The sequence below is a fragment of the Hippocampus bargibanti genome, linkage group LG06 (genome assembly GCF_051943395.1).
Source record: "Hippocampus bargibanti isolate YZ-2025 linkage group LG06, ASM5194339v1, whole genome shotgun sequence".
NCBI classification, from domain to species: domain Eukaryota; kingdom Metazoa; phylum Chordata; class Actinopteri; order Syngnathiformes; family Syngnathidae; genus Hippocampus; species Hippocampus bargibanti.
In genome coordinates this window covers 7,234,198-7,252,925 of record NC_142739.1, presented here as the reverse complement: position 1 = coordinate 7,252,925, position 18,728 = coordinate 7,234,198, and the positions used below count along the sequence as shown (strand labels likewise).

The following is an 18,728-nucleotide window of genomic DNA, read 5'->3' as shown; positions in this document are numbered from 1 at the left end:
ATTAAACTTCTTTTGAAATCAAAACAATAAAGGTTCAGTGATAGAAGGTAAGAAATGCATCCAACTTGTGTATCACTCAAATCTGCAATTAATGGATTTGGGGCGGTATTTTATTAAATCGGCTCATACTTAATTTTATACTTTACGAAATCATCAGACACACCAACAGTTTTGATTTAAATAATTATTAGGTCTTAATTACCACCAGTCTGGTGGTGTGAGGTTCAATTTGGATCGTTCATACAATAGCCTGCTCAGGCAAAACAGGTTAGGCAACTTTCGCAATGCTGATGAGGGTCGTTATGCTGATGAGGTGATACCGGGGGGAGTGGGGGTAATAGGCCAATCGTTAGTCAGGAATGTAGGAACAATCAGTGGGGCCACAGGGGGGGGTCCCGCGCCCCCCCCCCCAACCTGAGAGTAGGGACCTATCATAGCTGTGTCCGGCGCCACTAGGTCTGGACATTAGGGATATATAAATGGGGCCGATACGACCAGTCAGACTTTAGTTCGCTGACGAAGTCTCTTGGATAGGAGGCGAAACGTCCGAAACCTTCACTTTTGTACAGATGACGGCTGAAGAAACCTTCTCATCGATGTCTTAATTATAACTAAAGGTAAACCGTTTTTTTGTTTTAATTTGGTCTGGTGTACTTCCATGACAGGCAGCCTGTGTCCCAGTGATGCTAAGTAATGGCTGGGAACTACCTTTCGCTGAGATCATCAACTGGAACACTGCAACTATAATTGGTGATGAAAGGCTTCTCCTTCAGGTAAATGTTTACAAACCCATCTGAACTTAAGAGTCACTGTGTTTTGAACAGAGTGCTGATACAATTATTGAACTGAATTTTGTAGCTGACAGAGATAACTGTGTAATCATTTTTAAATACAGACTCGAGGGAAAATCCAATGAAAGCTAAGGAGTTCCCGGATGTCTGTTCTGGGCATGCTCAACTCAACTGTATTTATAGAGCACTTTCAAAAAGACAAAACTGCATACAGTGTGCTGTACATGGACAACTGTCATATACAAGCAACACATCAGTCACAATTATAGTAGAAAGCACCGCGGAGTCATGCTGAGTCAGCCAAAGAGTACAAGTGAATTTTGAGACAGGTTGTAAAGATGGGCAGCGAGGGGGCTTGCCAAATGTTCAGTAGGAAGTCATTGAAGAGAGAAACCAGCAACGGAAAAGACTTGATCCCTTCCGAGCCTCTGTTTAGTTCTTGGTACTTTTCATAATGTCTGGTCAGCAGACCTGAAGTGCCGGGACGGTGGGTCGGAGTGGATGAGCTCGGAGAGGTAAGGTGAAGTGAGGCCATTTAAAGATTTGAAAACAAATAATAGGATCTTGAAAAGAACTCTAAAATGTTTTGGGAGCCAGTGAAGAGATGCCAGATCGGGGAGATATGTGCTCCCTCTTGCGAGTACCAGTCAAAAGGGGAACAACAGCATTCTGGACCATCTGGAGACGCCTTATGGAGAATTGTCTGACGCCAAAGTCAAGTGCTTTAGTGTAATGGAGCCGAGATGTGACAAAGGCGTCAATTACAGCTTCAAAGTGCTCATGAGAAAGAAGAGGTTTTATTTCAGCCAGCTGTCTATGATGAAAGAAACTGAATTTAACGATGGCACAATTTTTTTGGTCAAGTTTTAAATCACTGTCCAGTTTCAGACCCACGTTTGAGACTGTTTACTTCAGATAAGGAGCGCGGGGGCCCAAGGGCCACTGGGACCAAACAGTATCACATCTGTCTTACCATGTTTCCTGAAGGTGGAAACCCTATGGCAGGAGGTACAGTGAGAACAGCAGACGCCCCAAAATTGAACCCTGTTGAACACCGCATGCAGACTTCTGTCACTAATTCAAATAGCTACAGCCTCATTTGTGACACGTTTCAAACCCTACCCAGTATGCCAAAGGTGGGGGAATTACTTTCCCATACCCATTAGTCTTCCTGATCTGTTGCATTTGATGAGGCACTATTTGTTTAGTGCAGACGTATGCAGCCATGCAGTTGCATTGTGTGATACAATTGACATAATTTATCTGTGGATCTGAAGTAGGGTGCAGATAATAGTTTTTGTCTGTATTTAGCAATTTGAGTTATGGTCACAAGGTGGTTGATATTGTGGGAAACCAATGGTGGGTTATGCTGTTAACCTAAAGGAGACAACCATTGGATAGTTTATGCCTGTGCGACTTTGGACAAAGGAAGGTCTCCATGAGGGTCTAGTCATCGTTGAGGCAAAAACTCGGGCAATGGAGGACTTCAGTTATGGAGAATAACTTCAGAACGGCGTTGAACAAATTTTGGTCCACCATCCGGCATTTCATGAGGCAGATGCAGTGCACCATTAACTGTGTTGAGTTGTGATGAGATGCTGCAGACCTTGACTTTGTATCGGACTTGACTTGACATTGTGAATCAGTGGGGACAATCCTTTGAAGACCTTAATTCCACCGGCAAGTGTTATTAGAAGGATTGTCTACTATCTTTGTGGTTGAGGTCGAGGTGGTTCAACATTTTTACAAATGTTCATTGTTTAATGGTCACTTGTTTGTGTTTGTTTACTCAAGATATTATAATTGGTGTCCTTAAATAATACCTGAAAAGACTTGTGGCATTTGTTAGCTGTTAGCTATTTATTCTTCTTTGTTTTACTTATTTTTAGGATTGTACCTGTTGGAGGAGAGCGGCCTTCTCTCCTCCGCGTATTCGTTAATATCGGATGATGAGTATTTTGTTAATCCAAATAAAAGCTGGAGTCGATGAACAGTACCTGCGAAGCGTTTATTTGCACAATATTCCGGACACACATGATTTACAGACAATGGCTGCATGATCACGAGTGTTCACATCATGGACACACAACATATTTATTATAACAGAAGGGCGGTATCAAGACTATGGCACGAAACCGAGGCGGCATTCTTCCAAAACAATTCCGAGCTTTTATCAGTCTGTCTCCACAAAGTCTCCAGTATGCAGTGCATCAAGGTTAACAGATGGCTCCCAGAATGAAGTTGGTTCACTCTGCGTATCAGAAGGTTATACAAGCTATGTAAATATGGCGGAAGACACACATCATGATGATAGAGTGTTTTTATACACAAACATTATGTCCAACGCCGATCTGGAAGGCTGGTTGATCTCATGGAGTGGGCCATACATGCCCATGAAGTGGTGAAAAAAAAGTGGGGAAATGGTGTAGGATCGCCGATGAAACAAGTTATGGCCTGTGCCATATAATGGAGAACGTGTTGTACCAAGATCGGGTAAAGAGACGTTTGCCGTCCGACGATCGATGCTATAATTGTGGCGGTGTAGGGCATATTGCTCGACACTGCAAAAGAAAAAATACACCGCCAAAGAAACGTGGGAAATCTTACAGACCTCCACCATACAACACATGATATGGTGAAGGACAAAGCACAAAACATTTAGATTGACGCGAGGAACCCCATTTCTACACTGATGACAACAGTCACGACAGTGGGAAAGCTTGAATTTGACAAATATATTTGCCTTGACTGCCAGAAAACGAAAAACCTTATTATTGGCTAAAAATTGGGGAAAATGATGTAAAATTTCTTTGTGATAGTGGTGCATGCAGATCAGTGTTAAGAGACACCATTCCAGGTGTCACTCCGAGTCGACAACAAATTTCTGTGGTATCAGCAGATAGGAAAGTGACATTGTTAACCATTTCTAAGCCAATAAAAATTTTAAACGAGTGACATACAAGGTCACTAGGGTCTTGAGTGGAGATTGTCCTATAAATTTGTTGGGGAAATACCTTTTACAACAACTGCAAATAGCTTTAATACCAACAGAAGAAGGGTACAAACCCAGAACGTCTGTTTTTGGTTAAATTATATACAGTAAAGTCTCGTTATATCGATATTCAAGGGAGTCCGAAAAAATATCGATATAACCGAGACTATCGATATATCCGACCCTGTTTGCATGTAATTTTCTCCGTGCGTGCATAGAAATAGTATCGATATAACCGGGACTATCGATATATCCGATATCGATATAACGAGACTTTACTGTATATGAGAATAACACCCACTAATAACGACTTAACGCCTTTTGAGATCTTGCATGGCAGACCTTTCATCCCCCCACTATGGGAAGGTGTGCCCTGGCAAGAGAATAAATCAGATCCAGGTGCTTTGTTGGCAAAACGGTTGTGTGAAATGTTTACAACAAGAGTGGTCCAGTCAGCCTGTGTACTGCCGCAGTCCTCTTTGTTCCCTTCACAGTAACAGAGGCTGCGCCCCGGACACGAGGTCCTGATCAAGGCAATCAAGAGGAAGACCTGGTCTGCACAAAAGTGGGAGGGACCATTCACCGTGCTGATCACAACGCCAACTGCCATCAAGATCAGAATCAGAATCAGAATCATCTTTATTGCCAAGTATATAGAACACACAAGGAATTTGTTTCCGGTAGAACACGCTGCACTAGTATCGTCGTCAAAAAAACTGCTAAGTGGCACTATACAGTTCAATTTTGGCTACTGTTGAAAGAGTTCAAAGAGTTAATGGCTTGCTGGATTTGGTGCGCATGGATCGGTAGCGCCTGCCTGAGGGGAGTAGCTGGAAAAGGTGGTGGGCAGGGTGCGGAGGGTCCAGTAGGATTTTCTGCACCCTAGTTTGGATTCTTGCAGTGTGCAAGTCCTCGAGAGTGGGTAGGGCGGTGCCAATGATTTTTTCCGCCGTCCTAACTGTCCGTTGAAGTCGGATTTTGTCCATTTTTGTGGCGGCACCGAACCAAACGGTGATGGAAGAACACAGGATGGATTCAATGACAGCCGTGTAGAAATGTTGCAGCACCTCCTGTGGCAGGCCATGCTTCTTTAGCAGCCTCAGGAAGTACATTCTCTGTTGGGCCTTTTTCAGGATAGAGTTGGTGTTGACCTCCCACTTCATGTCCTGGGAGACTGATTCCCAGGAACTTGAAGGTCTCAACGGTTGACACAAGGCAGTTGGATAGTGTGAGGGGTAGCTGTGGTGATAGATGTTTCCTGAAGTCCACGATCATCTCAACTGTCTTGAGAGCGTGTTCAACTCCAGGTTGTGACGCTGCACCAGAGCTCCAGCTGCTCCACTTGTTGTCGGTACGCAGACTCGTCGCCGTCTTTGATGAGACCAATGACCGTGGTGTCGTCTGCGAACTTTATGAATTTGACAGCTGGATGCGTTTAGGTGCAGTCGTTCGTGTAGAGAGAGAAGAGCAATGGAGAGAGGACACATCCCTGCGGGGCTCCAGTGCTCGTGGTTCGTGTTGTGGATGATATATTTCCCAGTCTGACCTGTTGTGTCCGTCCTGTCACGAAACTGAGGGTCCACTGGCAGATCGTAGGGGACACACCAAGCCGGAGAAGTTTGGGGATGAGGAGTTCTGGGATGATGGTATTGAACGCATAGCTGTAGTCCACAAACAGGATCCTTGCGTAGGTTCCTTTGTTGTCAAGGTGGTCGAGGATGTGGTGCAGTCCGATGTTGACTGCATCCTCCACAGACCTGTTTGCCCGGTAGGCAAACTGAAGAGGATCTAGCAGAGGTCCGGTGATGTTCTTTAGGTGGTTCAGCACGAGGCGTTCAAAGGACTTCATGACCACAGACGTCAGAGCAACAGGTCTATAGTCGTTCAATCCCGAGGGTGCTGGTTTCTTAGGAACTGGGACGATAGTAGACTGTTTGAAGCAGGATGGGACTTCACACTGCTCCAGGGATCTGTTGAAGATCAGAATCAGAATCATCTTTATTGCCAAGTATATAGAACACACAAGGAATTTGTTTCCGGTAGAACACGCTGCACTAGTATCGTCGTCAAAAAAAATGCTAAGTGGCACTATACAGTTCCATTTTGGCTACTTTTGAAGAGTTCAAAGAGTTAATGGCTTGGGGGAAGAAGCTGTTTAAATGTCTGCTGGATTTGGTGCGCATGGATCGGATTTGTGTAAAGACCAGAGCCAGCTGGTCAGCGCAGACTTTCAGGCAGGAGGGGGACACTCTGTCAGGTCCCGCAGCTTTCTTGATCTTCTGCTGCTTGAAGAGCCGTCTAACGTCCAGTTCATGCATCTGTAGGGCAGAGGGCGGAGACACGGTAGTTTCTGGTAATGGTGGGCAGACCAGGGAAATGGGGGTGTCCTTTTCAAATCGGCAAAAGTATGTATTTAACTCATCAGCCATACCATTGTTGTACACTGCTTGGGGGGATGGTAAACGATAATTTGTTATTGCTTTCAGGCCATTCCACACCGATGCAGAGTCGTTAGCAGAGAACTGTTTGTTAAGCCTCTCCGCATAACTCTTCTTTGCGATGTTAATTTCGTTCGTCAGCCTGTTTCGGGCGAGTTTGTAAACTGCTCGATCGCCGCTTTTAAATGCGGATTCTTTCTCTTTCCAAAGCTGCCTGAGTTTGGGAGTGAACCATGGCTTGTTGTTGTTGAATGAGTGGAAGGACTTTGTTGGTACACACATGTCCTCACAGAAACTGATGTATGATGTTACAGTGTCTCTGTATTCATCCAATGTGCCCGTTGAAGTTTCAAAGACGCTCCAATCAGTGCAGTCTAAGCATTCTTGTAGCGATAACTTTGGTTCATCTGTCCAATTTTTAACTGTCTTGACTACCGGTTTTACACATTTGAGTTTCTGTTTGTATGTGGGAATTAAGTGGATTAAATAGTGGTCAGAAAGACCCAATGCTGCATTCGCTACAGACCGGTATGCGCCTTTGAGTGCTGTGTAACAATGATCTAGAATGTTTTCTCCTCTGGTGAAACAGTCAATATGCTGCTTATATTTGGGAAGTTCACGATTTAAACGTGTTTGATTAAAATCGCCCAAAATGATCAGGGGTGATTCTGGATATTTTAGTTTGAGTTGGTTTACATGGTCCGCGAGCGTTTGAAGCAGAAGTTCGTCCATCTTGTTTGGTAATGAGCGTACATTAGCGAGGTGGATCGATGGGAGCGGCGTTCGAAATCCACGCTGCTGTAGCTTGACGAGCACGCCGGCTCGCATCCCCCTCCTACGCCGGCGTCTCAAAGCTCCATACAGAGCTGCTACGCCGCTCGCGAGTAGCCCCGAAAAACCATGTAGATTTTGGTGTGTCGGTGAAAATAGTCCAAGTGTGGATTCCCCAATGCTCAGTAACTCTTCCCTCGTGTAACTGAGTCGCGTAGGATCGCAAAAAAACAAATGAAAATGACAAAACAAGGTACAATACTAGGGAGCGTGTGACCGAGGCTGCCATCCGCGGCGCCATCCGCTGTGCCATCTTGGATTTCATACCTCACTGTCTCATGTCTACCTGACTTCCTCAGAAAGTTATTTGAGATTCTGGCTCAATGCACTATAATTCCAAAGATTTTCTTCCCGTTATTATGAACGAAGGCTTATTTTGTCTTGTTTTTTGTTTGTTTTGTCTCACACATAACTAGGTTATTAGCATCCGCTTCCTTCCGTATGCTGACATCCCCACAGATGCAGTGTTCAGTCTCGATGAGGATAAGGTGCTCTCCACCACAGAGGTTAGGTCGTACCAACGAATCCAAATGTTTGTGAAAAACTGTTTAAGCAGTGTTGTGAATACGTATTTCCTAGGATTGAACTCTCCTTTGTAAGTAGCTTATCATGTGTGATTCATGAATCAAACAAATGCATCTTTTAGCATTATTTTAACACTCCTCTATCATGCTGCAGCAATTCAGAATCAGAATCATCTTTATTAGCTAATTATGTAGAACACGCAAGAAATTTGTCTCCGGTAGTACAGGCGACACGAGTATCATCAATAACAAGCAACTACAATAAACAAGGATATCTCATCTCTCATCTCATTTTCCGTACCGCTTATTCCTCATTAGGGTCGCGGGGGTTGCTGGAGCCTATCTCAGCTGTCTTCGGGCACGAGGCGGGGGACACCCTGAATTGGTTGCCAGCCAATCGCAGGGTACACAAAGACATACAACAGTCACTCTCACACTCACACCTAGGGACAATTTGGAGTGGTCAATCTGCCTGCCATGCATGTTTTTGGAGTGTGGGAGGAAACCGGAGGACCCGGAGAAAACCCACGCGGGTCCGGGGAGAACATGCAAACTCGGGTGAGCAGCGGCAGTCACACGCGCCAGCATTCACTCAACCCGGAAGTAACTAATATAGATAGACAGCTAGCTAGCTAATAGATAGCCAATAGATAGCTAATAGATAGACAGCTAGCTGGGTAGCTAGATAGCAATTCCTCCAAAATTTCAGATTTTTCAAATTTTCATGAAAGTTACTTCCGAAAATTGAGGAACAATTGCCTAAAATTAATCTGAATGTTAGTTGATAATCATGAACAAACGTGTCCGTTCGTTGTTTTGCTTATAAGCGACACCAATCGTGCAAAGCACGCCCCAGCACACGATAGTCCGCTACTCTGCTGAAGAATGAAGGACTCTGTGTCTTTGTGTTGTCATATTATTTATTTATTTATTTTTGTTCTTTTGACTTTGGCTTATGAAGACATTCGTAAGAAATATTGTGCTAAGTCAATTCTCTTTGTCTTTTCTGTAATACTGTACAATAGCTATCTGGCTGGCTAGCTATATAGCTGGCTAGCTACTAGCTATCGATTGGCTTGCTAGCTTGCTTTCTATTTGTCTTACTATTCTATCAGAGTTACTTCTGGGTTGAGTGAACGCTGGCGCGTGTGGCTGCCGCAGCTCACCCACAGAAAAAACAATATCCTGTGACTGTAAAGTGACCTTGAGAGTTTTTAAAGGCACTTTAAAATAAAATGTATTATTATTATTATTATTATTATTATTATTATTATTATTATTATTATTATTATTATTGTCTGTTTGTAGCCAACTTAGTCATTTTGATAGATGCCCAAGAGGGCTAATAGTTCTACCGCACCTTTGACATTGTATTAGTACATTTGTATACTGCAATGTGATGGCAATACAGTATTTGCTATCTATCTATCTATCTATCTATCTATCTATCTATCTATCTATCTATCTATCTATCTATCTATCTATCTATCTATCTATCTATCTATCTATCTATCTATCTATCTATCTATTTCTAGCTCTTTATTTGCTATCTAGCTATCTATTAGCTAGCGAGCTAGCTTTCTACCTTACTTGCGCGTTGAGTGAATGTTGTTGATTGTGGTTGCCGCTGCTCACCTACAGAAAAACTTAGCCTGTGACTCTAAAGTGACCTTGAGAGTTTAAAAAGGTGCATATAAATGAAATGTCTTAATAATAATAATAATAATAATAATAATAATAATAATAATAATAGATTGGCTGGCAACCAATTCGGGGTGTCCCCCGCCTCGTGCCCGCAGACAGCTGAGATAGGCTCCAGCAACCCCCGCGAACCTAATGAGGAATAAGCGGTACGGAAAATGAGATGAGATAATAATAATAATAATAATAATAATAATAATATTATAAAACATAGTTAAGACGGTGTGGTTCTATTATAGTGCTCAGTGCTCTCGCTCATTCTAATTGTATGCATCAAGTAACAATTCAGAGCCCGGAAGTAACTCAAATAGATAGAAATCTAGCTAGCTAATAGATTGCTAGCAAGCTGGCTATCTATTAGCTAGCTAAATTTCTATCTATTTGAGTTAGTTCCGGGTTGAGTGAAGCCAGCGAGCTAGCTTTATTAAGCTAGTTAGCTATATATTAGCTAGATAGCTTGCTAACTAGCAAGCTATGTATTAGCTAGCTTTCTATCTAACTTATCTTGTGACTGTAAAGTGACCTTGAGAGTTTTGAAAGGCGCTTAGAAATGAAATGTATTATTATTATTATAAATGTGCACACCACATGTCTTGCCTTAAAGGACAACCAACACAAACTATGTGCCTAGCTTGTATTTTCCTTGTAATGGATGATAGTGTTTAACTCTGATTAAAGTTCTCATTCATGAAAGTGGGAACATAACACATTTGAACGCGTCAGGAACAGACTTAAGTTTCTCTTGTCTGAGGGTAGAAACGGACAACTGTGATAGGCTCCAGCACCACCCGCTGTCACGTTCCAAACGCAGTGGAGAGACGTCACGTTTTGTTCGGGGCGAAGTAAGTACAGTGAGACCTTGGCTTACGAACTTAATTGGTTCCCAGACAGAGTGTGTAAGGTGAAAAGTGTGTATCCCCAAAAAAAATCCCATAGGAAACCATTGAAATGAGAATAATCAATTCCCAGGTTTCCATAAAATATAATTTTCAACTAAATAAGTCTTAAAACTACACCCAATTTACCTTATTCTATGTATAATAAATGTGCTATTGTATTGTAATAAAAGAAATACACTGCACTGTATAATAAAGCCACTATATTTACATTTGTGGTGGTCATTGGTGGCTTGATGGAATGGCGTTGGAGGTCAGAGGTAATTGCTGTTTGGAAAGAGAGTCACAGTCCATAAGGACTGTAATTAAAGAAATAAACTGTACTGTAAAATTAAGTCGTTTTATTTACCATTGTGATGGTCATTGATGGCTTGATGGAATGGCATTGAGGTCGGAGGGCAGAGGGAATTGCTGCTTGGAAAGAGAGGCACATTACATGAGGACTGTAAAGAAATAAACTACAGTAAAATAAATTTTTATTTACTTTTGTGATGGTCATTGATGGCTTACGGAAGGAGAGTCACCTTCCATAAGTACTCAACCTCTCGTGTGGCTTCTCTTCTTTGCTTCTTTGGGGACTCATCATTTGTGCTGATTAAAAACCTCTTAATTGACACCTGTTGCTTTCTGACTTGTAAGGTCTTACGAAGCTGAGGCATCATATTATCGTTCATCATGTTGATGAATGTCATAGCCACAGTCTTTTCTGGATGGAACTGTTCGATAAAAGCCTGCACATCATTCCACTTTGCCAACATTGCCTTGATGAGCTCACTTGATGCTGCAGCCATCTACTCCTCCTCGCCCTCAGATGTTCTCGAACCATTCGTTGCTGGCCTTAAAATCCTCAATAAGTGCCGAACTTCCAGGTTGCCACATGGCGATATCGGCGTGAATTAGCCGTGCTTTCTCACATATAAGTAAAGTCTCGTTATATCAATATCGGTTATATCGATAGTACTGCTTATTACGATACTATTTCTATGAACGCAAGGAGAAAATTTACATGCCGCAGGATCGGATATCTCGATAGTCCGGTTATATCGATATTTTTTCTGACTCCCGAGAATATCGATATAACGAGACTTTACTGTAATTGCTTTACTCACACTGTCGCCGGATTGCTGATTTTCGTTCATCCAAATTAACAGAAGTTTTTCAACTTCTTCGATTGCCCGAGACCGTTGCTTTGACAGCATGGAAACACCTTTTGCAACAGACGCACCTTTGATGGCTTCTTTGTTGCGGAAAATGGCAATAGCAATGGTTGACTTAGCATAGCCGTACTGGGCCACTAAATCACACAAACGCACACCTCGTTCGTGTTTTTCAATTAGCTCCTTCTTCTCCTCAACAATGATTTTGTTTTGTGTCTTCTTCGGCTGAACACAAGCCTGTGGTGGGTTTTTTTTCGGTCCCATAATAGTAAAATTATCTGCAAAAAGCTCCTCGGAGGCGATCGACGTGTGCATTCAAAGAGAGGGGGTGTGGAAAGGTGCGCCGGCTGGTGCGCTGTTCGGTCGTTTTCCTCCGCCAAAGATCACTCTTCCAGATCCAAACATCACTCTGCCAGCCGTGGTGGGTGTGTATCGCGAAAAATAGTGCATATAGGTTTAATTTTCATAAATTTGATATTTGTAAACGGAACATTTCGTAAGGCATGGTGTTCGTAAACAGAGGTCTCACTGTAGTTGGATCCCAAAAATAACAGACAAAGACAGGTGTACCGTATAAAGGTTTTTAATCTGAAAAACTGCCAAAAATCAAACTCAAACCGCTGGCCAAATTGCGTGAGAGTGGCTGCCTTTCCAGCAGCTCATGTATTTTGTTTTTCTACTTTCATTACTTTGCTGCTGTGAAATTTCTCCACTGCGAGACTAATAAAGGCAAATCCAATCCAATCCAAATAAGGACCAGGAAATACAAACGACGCGAGAACACAAAGCACTTAGCCCGAGGCAAGGTGGAAAAAAAACAAACAAGAGACACAAAACGAAATTAGACATACCCAATACCCAAATGCACAGATTAAATTACTACAAAACGAAATTAGACATACCCAATACACGAATGCACAGAAAAAATCAGAATCGGACTAACAAACAACAACGGACCGACATCTACTTGAACAACTGTGACAAGAACAAGATGGTGAAATACCAAACCTGAGGCACAAGTGACAATGGGGAATAATTCACCGGGACAACAATTGGAGAATGGCATTCCTTAAATATCCCTGTGAATAATTCTGAGATTGGCAGCTGGTGTGATACGAGCTAGTAAGCACAAACCTGCCACCTGCTGCCAAAATCTGAACATGACACCCACGGAATGAGGATAATGCAAATGACTTGTAGGTTCGGGATGTCCAGCAGTCAGTTGTTAGACGAACAGCTGTGGCTTTTTTGACCCGTTTTTGGACTGCAGCACATTCTTTGTCATATATGATTCTTCGATGAGAATGTTTCTTCAGCCGTCATCTGTACAAATGTGAAGGTTTCGGACGTTTTGCCTCCTATCCAAGAGGCTTCGTCAGCGAACTAAAGTCCGACTGGTCGTATCGGCCCTATTTATATATCCCTAATGTCCAGACATGGTGGCGCCGGACACAGCTATGATAGGTCCCTACTCTCAGGTTGGGGGGGCAGAGGACCCCTCCCTGTGGCCCCACTGATTGTTCCTACATTCCTGACTAACGACTGGCCTATTACCCCCACTCCCACCGGTATCACCTCATCAGCATAACGACCCTCATCAGCATTACGAAAGTTGCCTAACCTGTTTTGCCTAAGCAGGCTATTGTATGAACGATCCAAATTGAACCTCACCCCACCAGACCGGTTTAATGAAGGATTTTGTTGTTTTATAAGAATCGCTTCTTTTACCCCCCTTTCAAACCATCTATGTTCTTTCGCTAAGATTTTAACCTCATTGTCGTCAAATGAGTGGTTGCTAGCTTTTAGGTGCAAATGTACTGCCGATTGAGGTCCACTTATATTATCCCTGCGATGTTGATAAAGTCTTTTTTTGAGAATTTGTTGAGTCTCCCCAATGTACTGCTCTTTACAATTTTCATTCTTACAATGTCCACCAGTTTCACCCATGGTGGCTAATCTTTACATGGAAGAGATGGAGAAACAGGCCCTCACATCCTTCCCAGGGACAAAACCTAGACACTGATTTAGATATGTGGACGATACTTTTGTCATAATTAAGAAACAAGAAATTCAATCCTTCACAGATCACCTCAACTCTGTAGACTTCAACATTAAATTTACTCGTGAGGACATTCAAGAGAACCAACTAGCCTTCTTGGATTGTAAAGTAATTATAAAAGAGGACAGAGCGCTAAAAACAGAAGTCTTTAGGAAGGCTACGCACACTGACCAATACTTACTTTTTGACTCTAACCACCCTTTACAACACAAACTAGGAGTTATCAGAATCCTCCAGCATAGGGCTAAACTAATACCAACTAGCACTGAAGGTAGAGAAAAGGAGTCAAAACATATAAGGCGAGCACTCACTAACTGTGGGTACCCTCAGTGGTCATTCAACAAATGTCAGAAAGAAAAAATAGGGAATGAAACCAATAATTCTCAAGATACAAAAAGGAGAGGAGTAGCAGTACCGTACATTGCAGGAGTTTCTGAAAAATTACAAAGAGTCCTTTGGCAACATAAAATTCCTACTTATTTCAAACCGATAAACACGTTAAGGCAAAAATTAGTGCATCCAAAAGATAGGCTACCAAATGAAAAACAAAGTAATGTAGTTTATTCCATACATTGTAAGAATGAAAATTGTAAAGAGCAGTACATTGGGGAGACTCAACAAATTCTCAAAAAAAGACTTTATCAACATCGCAGGGATAATATAAGTGGACCTCAATCGGCAGTACATTTGCACCTAAAAGCTAGCAACCACTCATTTGACGACAATGAGGTTAAAATCTTAGCGAAAGAACATAGATGGTTTGAAAGGGGGGTAAAAGAAGCGATTCTTATAAAACAACAAAATCCTTCATTAAACCGGTCTGTTGGGGTGAGGTTCAATTTGGATCATTCATACAATAGCCTGCTTAGGCAAAACAGGTTAGGCAACTTTCGTAATGCTGATGAGGGTTGTTATGCTGATGAGGTGATACCGGTGGGAGTGGGGGTAATAGGCCAGTCGTTAGTCAGGAATGTAGGAACAATCAGTGGGGCCACAGGGAGGGGTCCTCTGCCCCCCCAACCTGAGAGTAGGGACCTATCATAGCTGTGTCCGGCGCCACCATGTCTGGACATTAGGGATATATAAATAGGGCCGATACGACCAGTCAGACTTTAGTTCGCTGACAAAGCCTCTTGGATAGGAGGCGAAACGTCCGAAACCTTCACATTTGTACAGATGACGGCTGAAGAAACCTTCTCATCGATGGACCACTCCCGTACGACTGAGAGCTTACACAGACATATATGATTCTGGTATGATTCTTTGAGAAAATGTTTTGAGAATCAAAATCAGAAAGCCTTTAATAGCCCAACAACGGGGAAATGTTCTGCTTAGAATTGCATACATTGGGTGGAGAGCGTGAGTATATTTTCTGAATCCTGGTAGTATTTGTTCCCTCAAGCCTTCACTTAGTGAGAGAGCCCCCTATCGGCCGTAAATGCCCACTGCTCGTTGCCACCCGCTCAGAGAACTCCTCCTCCGCCATATTTGACTGTAAACATCCTGTGAATTTTAAAAGGGCAGCAGTGAGCGGGAGGAAGGCGGCTGGCGCCATCTTTACAGTTTTAATGACTACAACAGGGGGACAGTTGCTAGGATAAATAACATAATCTGTTGGATTTCAATTTAAAGCGGTGTAGGGACGGTAAGTAGGTTTTGTACTTGCCATTGGTTGCGTATCGTTTCGTGTATTTTTTCTCATTTTTTTGAGCTAAGCAAAATAGCATGGTCGTAGTAAATTGATCAGGCCTTCGTGGTGCTTCGAGTGGATAATCGCCAGGAAATGCTACAGTTGTGAGATAGCGTAAACATGCCACGATACTAAACGGTTGTTTCTGGAGAGTGGGTTATCAATAACTGCAACTTTGACTTCTGGAAAGATGTTCAACGGCCTTGCTGAAAATGTATAGCACACACTCAGAGTTATTGTGATCAATGCTAATGCTATTTGACGGCCAGTCTATGGCGCGATTCTCTGCATATTCGGTTAATTATTACACTACTTTTAAAAACGTTGTACCTTAACATAACCTTCTGCACAAACTCCGCGGCTGTTGTTAATATTAATTATTAAAACATCGTCAAGGCGGCATGATGGGAGACTGGTTAGCACGTCCGAATCGGTGCAGGCATCAATTCCTGCTCCGGCTATCCTGTGTGGCGTTTGCGCGTTCTCCCCATGCGACGTGGGTTTTCTCCGGGTACCCCGATTTCCATTGGTGAGATTGTGAACGTGAATGGTTGTTCGTTTATGCGTGATTAGCTGGCGCACCATACATAGTGTATCACTTTGCTGCTGTGAAATGTAAATTTCTCCACTGCGAGACTAATAAAGGCAAATCCAATCCAATCCGGCCTACTGCCCAAAAACAGTTGAGAAGAAACATATAAAGTACTGCAGATGGATGGGTAAATTATCTTCTGTTTTCTCAGAACTTTAAACAGTTTGGCTTGGATTTGTTAAAGCAATTCCCGTACTCCTGCTTTTGATTCGCATATTTGTTTTGGCAAAAATGTTTACATCGGATGCCCTTCCTAACACAACCCTCTGTATTTATCCGTGCTTGGGACCGGCACAATAAGACACTGGCTGTGCCCCCTTGTGGCTACAGGGTTAGATGGAGGACACTGATTCGTTGTGGCGACCCCTGAAGGGAAAAGCCAAAAGGAAAAGAAGAATTCCCGTACTCCCGCGTCCATTTATTCTTCTACATACCTGCCGTCGAACACATTTCAAATAGAATGCAGGTGGAGCGCCTTTATTGGGTTGTTAATTTTTCTGCTTGTTTTTGTTGATACAATAAGATTATCAACGTTTTCAATGTATATTAATCACATTGTAAGATACTGAAATATAAACAACATGTAGTTTCAGGTTGATCATAACCACATAATATGTTTGGGCAATACAATTATGGGCCAAGCCTATTTCTTGATCACTGATGTTATGTACAAAAACACAATATTGTTGCCTCCCCCCAGTATGATAATTGTTGCTCATTATATCCCACATACTTAGTCCTAAGGTGGATCTGGGAAAATCACATTCTCATTTAGAACTGTATAATTCCTGCCTTAGTTTATGATATTGAAGCATGCGCTCTGAAAGTGACTTGCCTGATGTGAATTATTTGCTGCGCCTATACCATGGAAATCATTGCGGTTCTACATAACACCAGTGATAGCATATATATGTTGCTTTGACCTTTTACAAAATATAGCCGTTTTATTCTCCAGGTGAGCCTAGGCCATTGTGTGTGTGTGAGGTCGTAGAACCAGGGCAATGTTCTACGCCCACTTTGTCCTCAGTAAACGTGGGCCGTTGGCCAAAATTTGGCTGGCGGCTCACTGGGACAAGAAGCTGACCAAGGCTCATGTGTTCGAATGCAACCTGGAGAGCAGTGTGGAGAGCATTATCTCACCCAAGGTAAAAACACAAACATATCCCTAATGTCAAAAGAACACATACATATACACTTGGTTTCTTGGTTCTGTTTGGTAAAAGGGCCTGGGCCTTTTTCAAAACCTCTCTGCATACTTGTACATTGCACTTTTTTATGTTGTGCTTCTAGGTAAAAATGGCGTTGCGTACATCAGGCCACCTGCTTCTTGGGGTGGTGAGAATCTACCACAGGAAGGCCAAATACCTGCTAGCTGATTGTAATGAAGCCTTTATCAAAATCAAAATGGCTTTCAGGCCAGGTACAGTTGCATACATTGATCGAATAATTTGCTCTTTGTATCGTTTTCTGAGTTTGAGCGCGTTATTTGTGTTCAGGTGTGGTAGATTTACCTGAGGAAAACCGAGAGGCAGCATACAATGCCATCACCTTACCTGAGGAGTTTCATGATTTTGACCAGCCGCTTCCTGATTTGGAGTAAGTCCGTGTCTACTGTTCAGAATTAACCTCGTCAGACACCGGTATGCGCCTTTGAGTGCTGTGTAACAATGATCTAGAATGTTTTCTCCTCTGGTGAAACAGTCAATATGCTGCTTATATTTGGGAAGTTCACGATTTAAACGTGTTTGATTAAAATCGCCCAAAATGATCAGGGGTGATTCTGGATATTTTAGTTTGAGTTGGTTTACATGGTCCGCGAGCGTTTGAAGCAGAAGTTCGTCCATCTTGTTTGGTAATGAGCGTACATTAGCGAGGTGGATCGATGGGAGCGGCGTTCGAAATCCACGCTGCCGTAGCTTGACGAGCACGCCGGCTCGCATCCCCCTCCTACGCCGGCGTCTCAAAGCTCCATACAGAGCTGCTACGCCGCTCGCGAGTAGCCCCGAAAAACCATGTAGATTTTGGTGTGTCGGTGAAAATAGTCCAAGAGTGGATTCCCCAATGCTCAGTAACTCTTCCCTCGTGTAACTGAGTCGCGTAGGATCGCAAAAAAACAAATGAAAATGACAAAACAAGGTACAATACTAGGGAGCGTGTGACCGAGGCTGCCATCCGCGGCGCCATCCGCTGCGCCATCTTGGATTTCATACCTCACTGTCTCATGTCTACCTGACTTCCTCAGAAAGTTATTTGAGATTCTGGCTCAATGCACTATAATTCCAAAGATTTTCTTCCCGTTATTATGAACGAAGGCTTATTTTGTCTTGTTTTTTGTTTTTGTAAAGAGCAGTACATTGGGGAGACTCAACAAATTCTCAAAAAAAGACTTTATCAACATCGCAGGGATAATATAAGTGGACCTCAATCGGCAGTACATTTGCACCAAAAAGCTAGCAACCACTCATTTGACGACAATGAGGTTAAAATCTTAGCGAAAGAACATAGATGGTTTGAAAGGGGGGTAAAAGAAGCGATTCTTATAAAACAACAAAATCCTTCATTAAACCGGTCTGTTGGGGTGAGGTTCAATTTGGATCGTTCATACAATAGCCTGCTTAGGCAAAACAGGTTAGGCAACTTTCGTAATGCTGATGAGGGTCGTTATGCTGATGAGGTGATACCGGTGGGAGTGGGGGTAATAGGCCAGTCGTTAGTCAGGAATGTAGGAACAATCAGTGGGGCCACAGGGAGGGGTCCTCTGCCCCCCCAACCTGAGAGTAGGGACCTATCATAGCTGTGTCCGGCGCCACCATGTCTGGACATTAGGGATATATAAATAGGGCCGATACGACCAGTCAGACTTTAGTTCGCTGACGAAGCCTCTTGGATAGGAGGCGAAACGTCCGAAACCTTCACATTTGTACAGATGACGGCTGAAGAAACCTTCTCATCGATGGACCACTCCCGTACGACTGAGAGCTTACACAGACATATATGATTCTGGTATGATTCTTTGAGAAAATGTTTTGAGAATCAAAATCAGAAAGCCTTTAATAG

General features: G+C 42.9%; 1 protein-coding gene across 2 annotated transcripts; it reads left to right on the top strand.

Moving 5' to 3' along the window:
* The first annotated feature begins 14,877 nt into the window (after positions 1 to 14,877).
* Positions 14,878 to 17,271, top strand: LOC148896278 (double-strand-break repair protein rad21 homolog). Of its 2 annotated transcripts, XM_088999113.1 has the most exons (5): positions 14,889 to 15,034; positions 16,002 to 16,137; positions 16,627 to 16,816; positions 16,962 to 17,091; positions 17,168 to 17,271. In XM_088999113.1, the coding sequence occupies exons 3-5, from the start codon at positions 16,673 to 16,675 to the stop codon at positions 17,269 to 17,271; spliced, it is 378 nt and encodes a 125-aa protein (XP_088855239.1). In that variant the 5' UTR covers positions 14,889 to 15,034; positions 16,002 to 16,137; positions 16,627 to 16,672. The 2 variants fall into 2 exon arrangements, with proteins under 2 accessions (XP_088855238.1, XP_088855239.1); XM_088999112.1 differs by lacking the exon at positions 16,002 to 16,137 and having other exon boundaries at positions 14,878 to 15,034.
* The last annotated feature ends 1,457 nt before the right edge of the window (positions 17,272 to 18,728 follow it).

What these genes read in the sequence shown, in the direction of transcription:
- LOC148896278 (XM_088999112.1), top strand. Translation starts at nt 16,673, where the DNA reads ATGTTCTACGCCCACTTTGTCCTCAGTAAACGTGGGCCGTTGGCCAAA. An exon ending in AGAGCATTATCTCACCCAAG is followed by an intron (nt 16,817 to 16,961) that starts GTAAAAACACAA and finishes TTGTGCTTCTAG; the next exon opens with GTAAAAATGGCGTTGCGTAC. An exon ending in CAAAATGGCTTTCAGGCCAG is followed by an intron (nt 17,092 to 17,167) that starts GTACAGTTGCAT and finishes ATTTGTGTTCAG; the next exon opens with GTGTGGTAGATTTACCTGAG.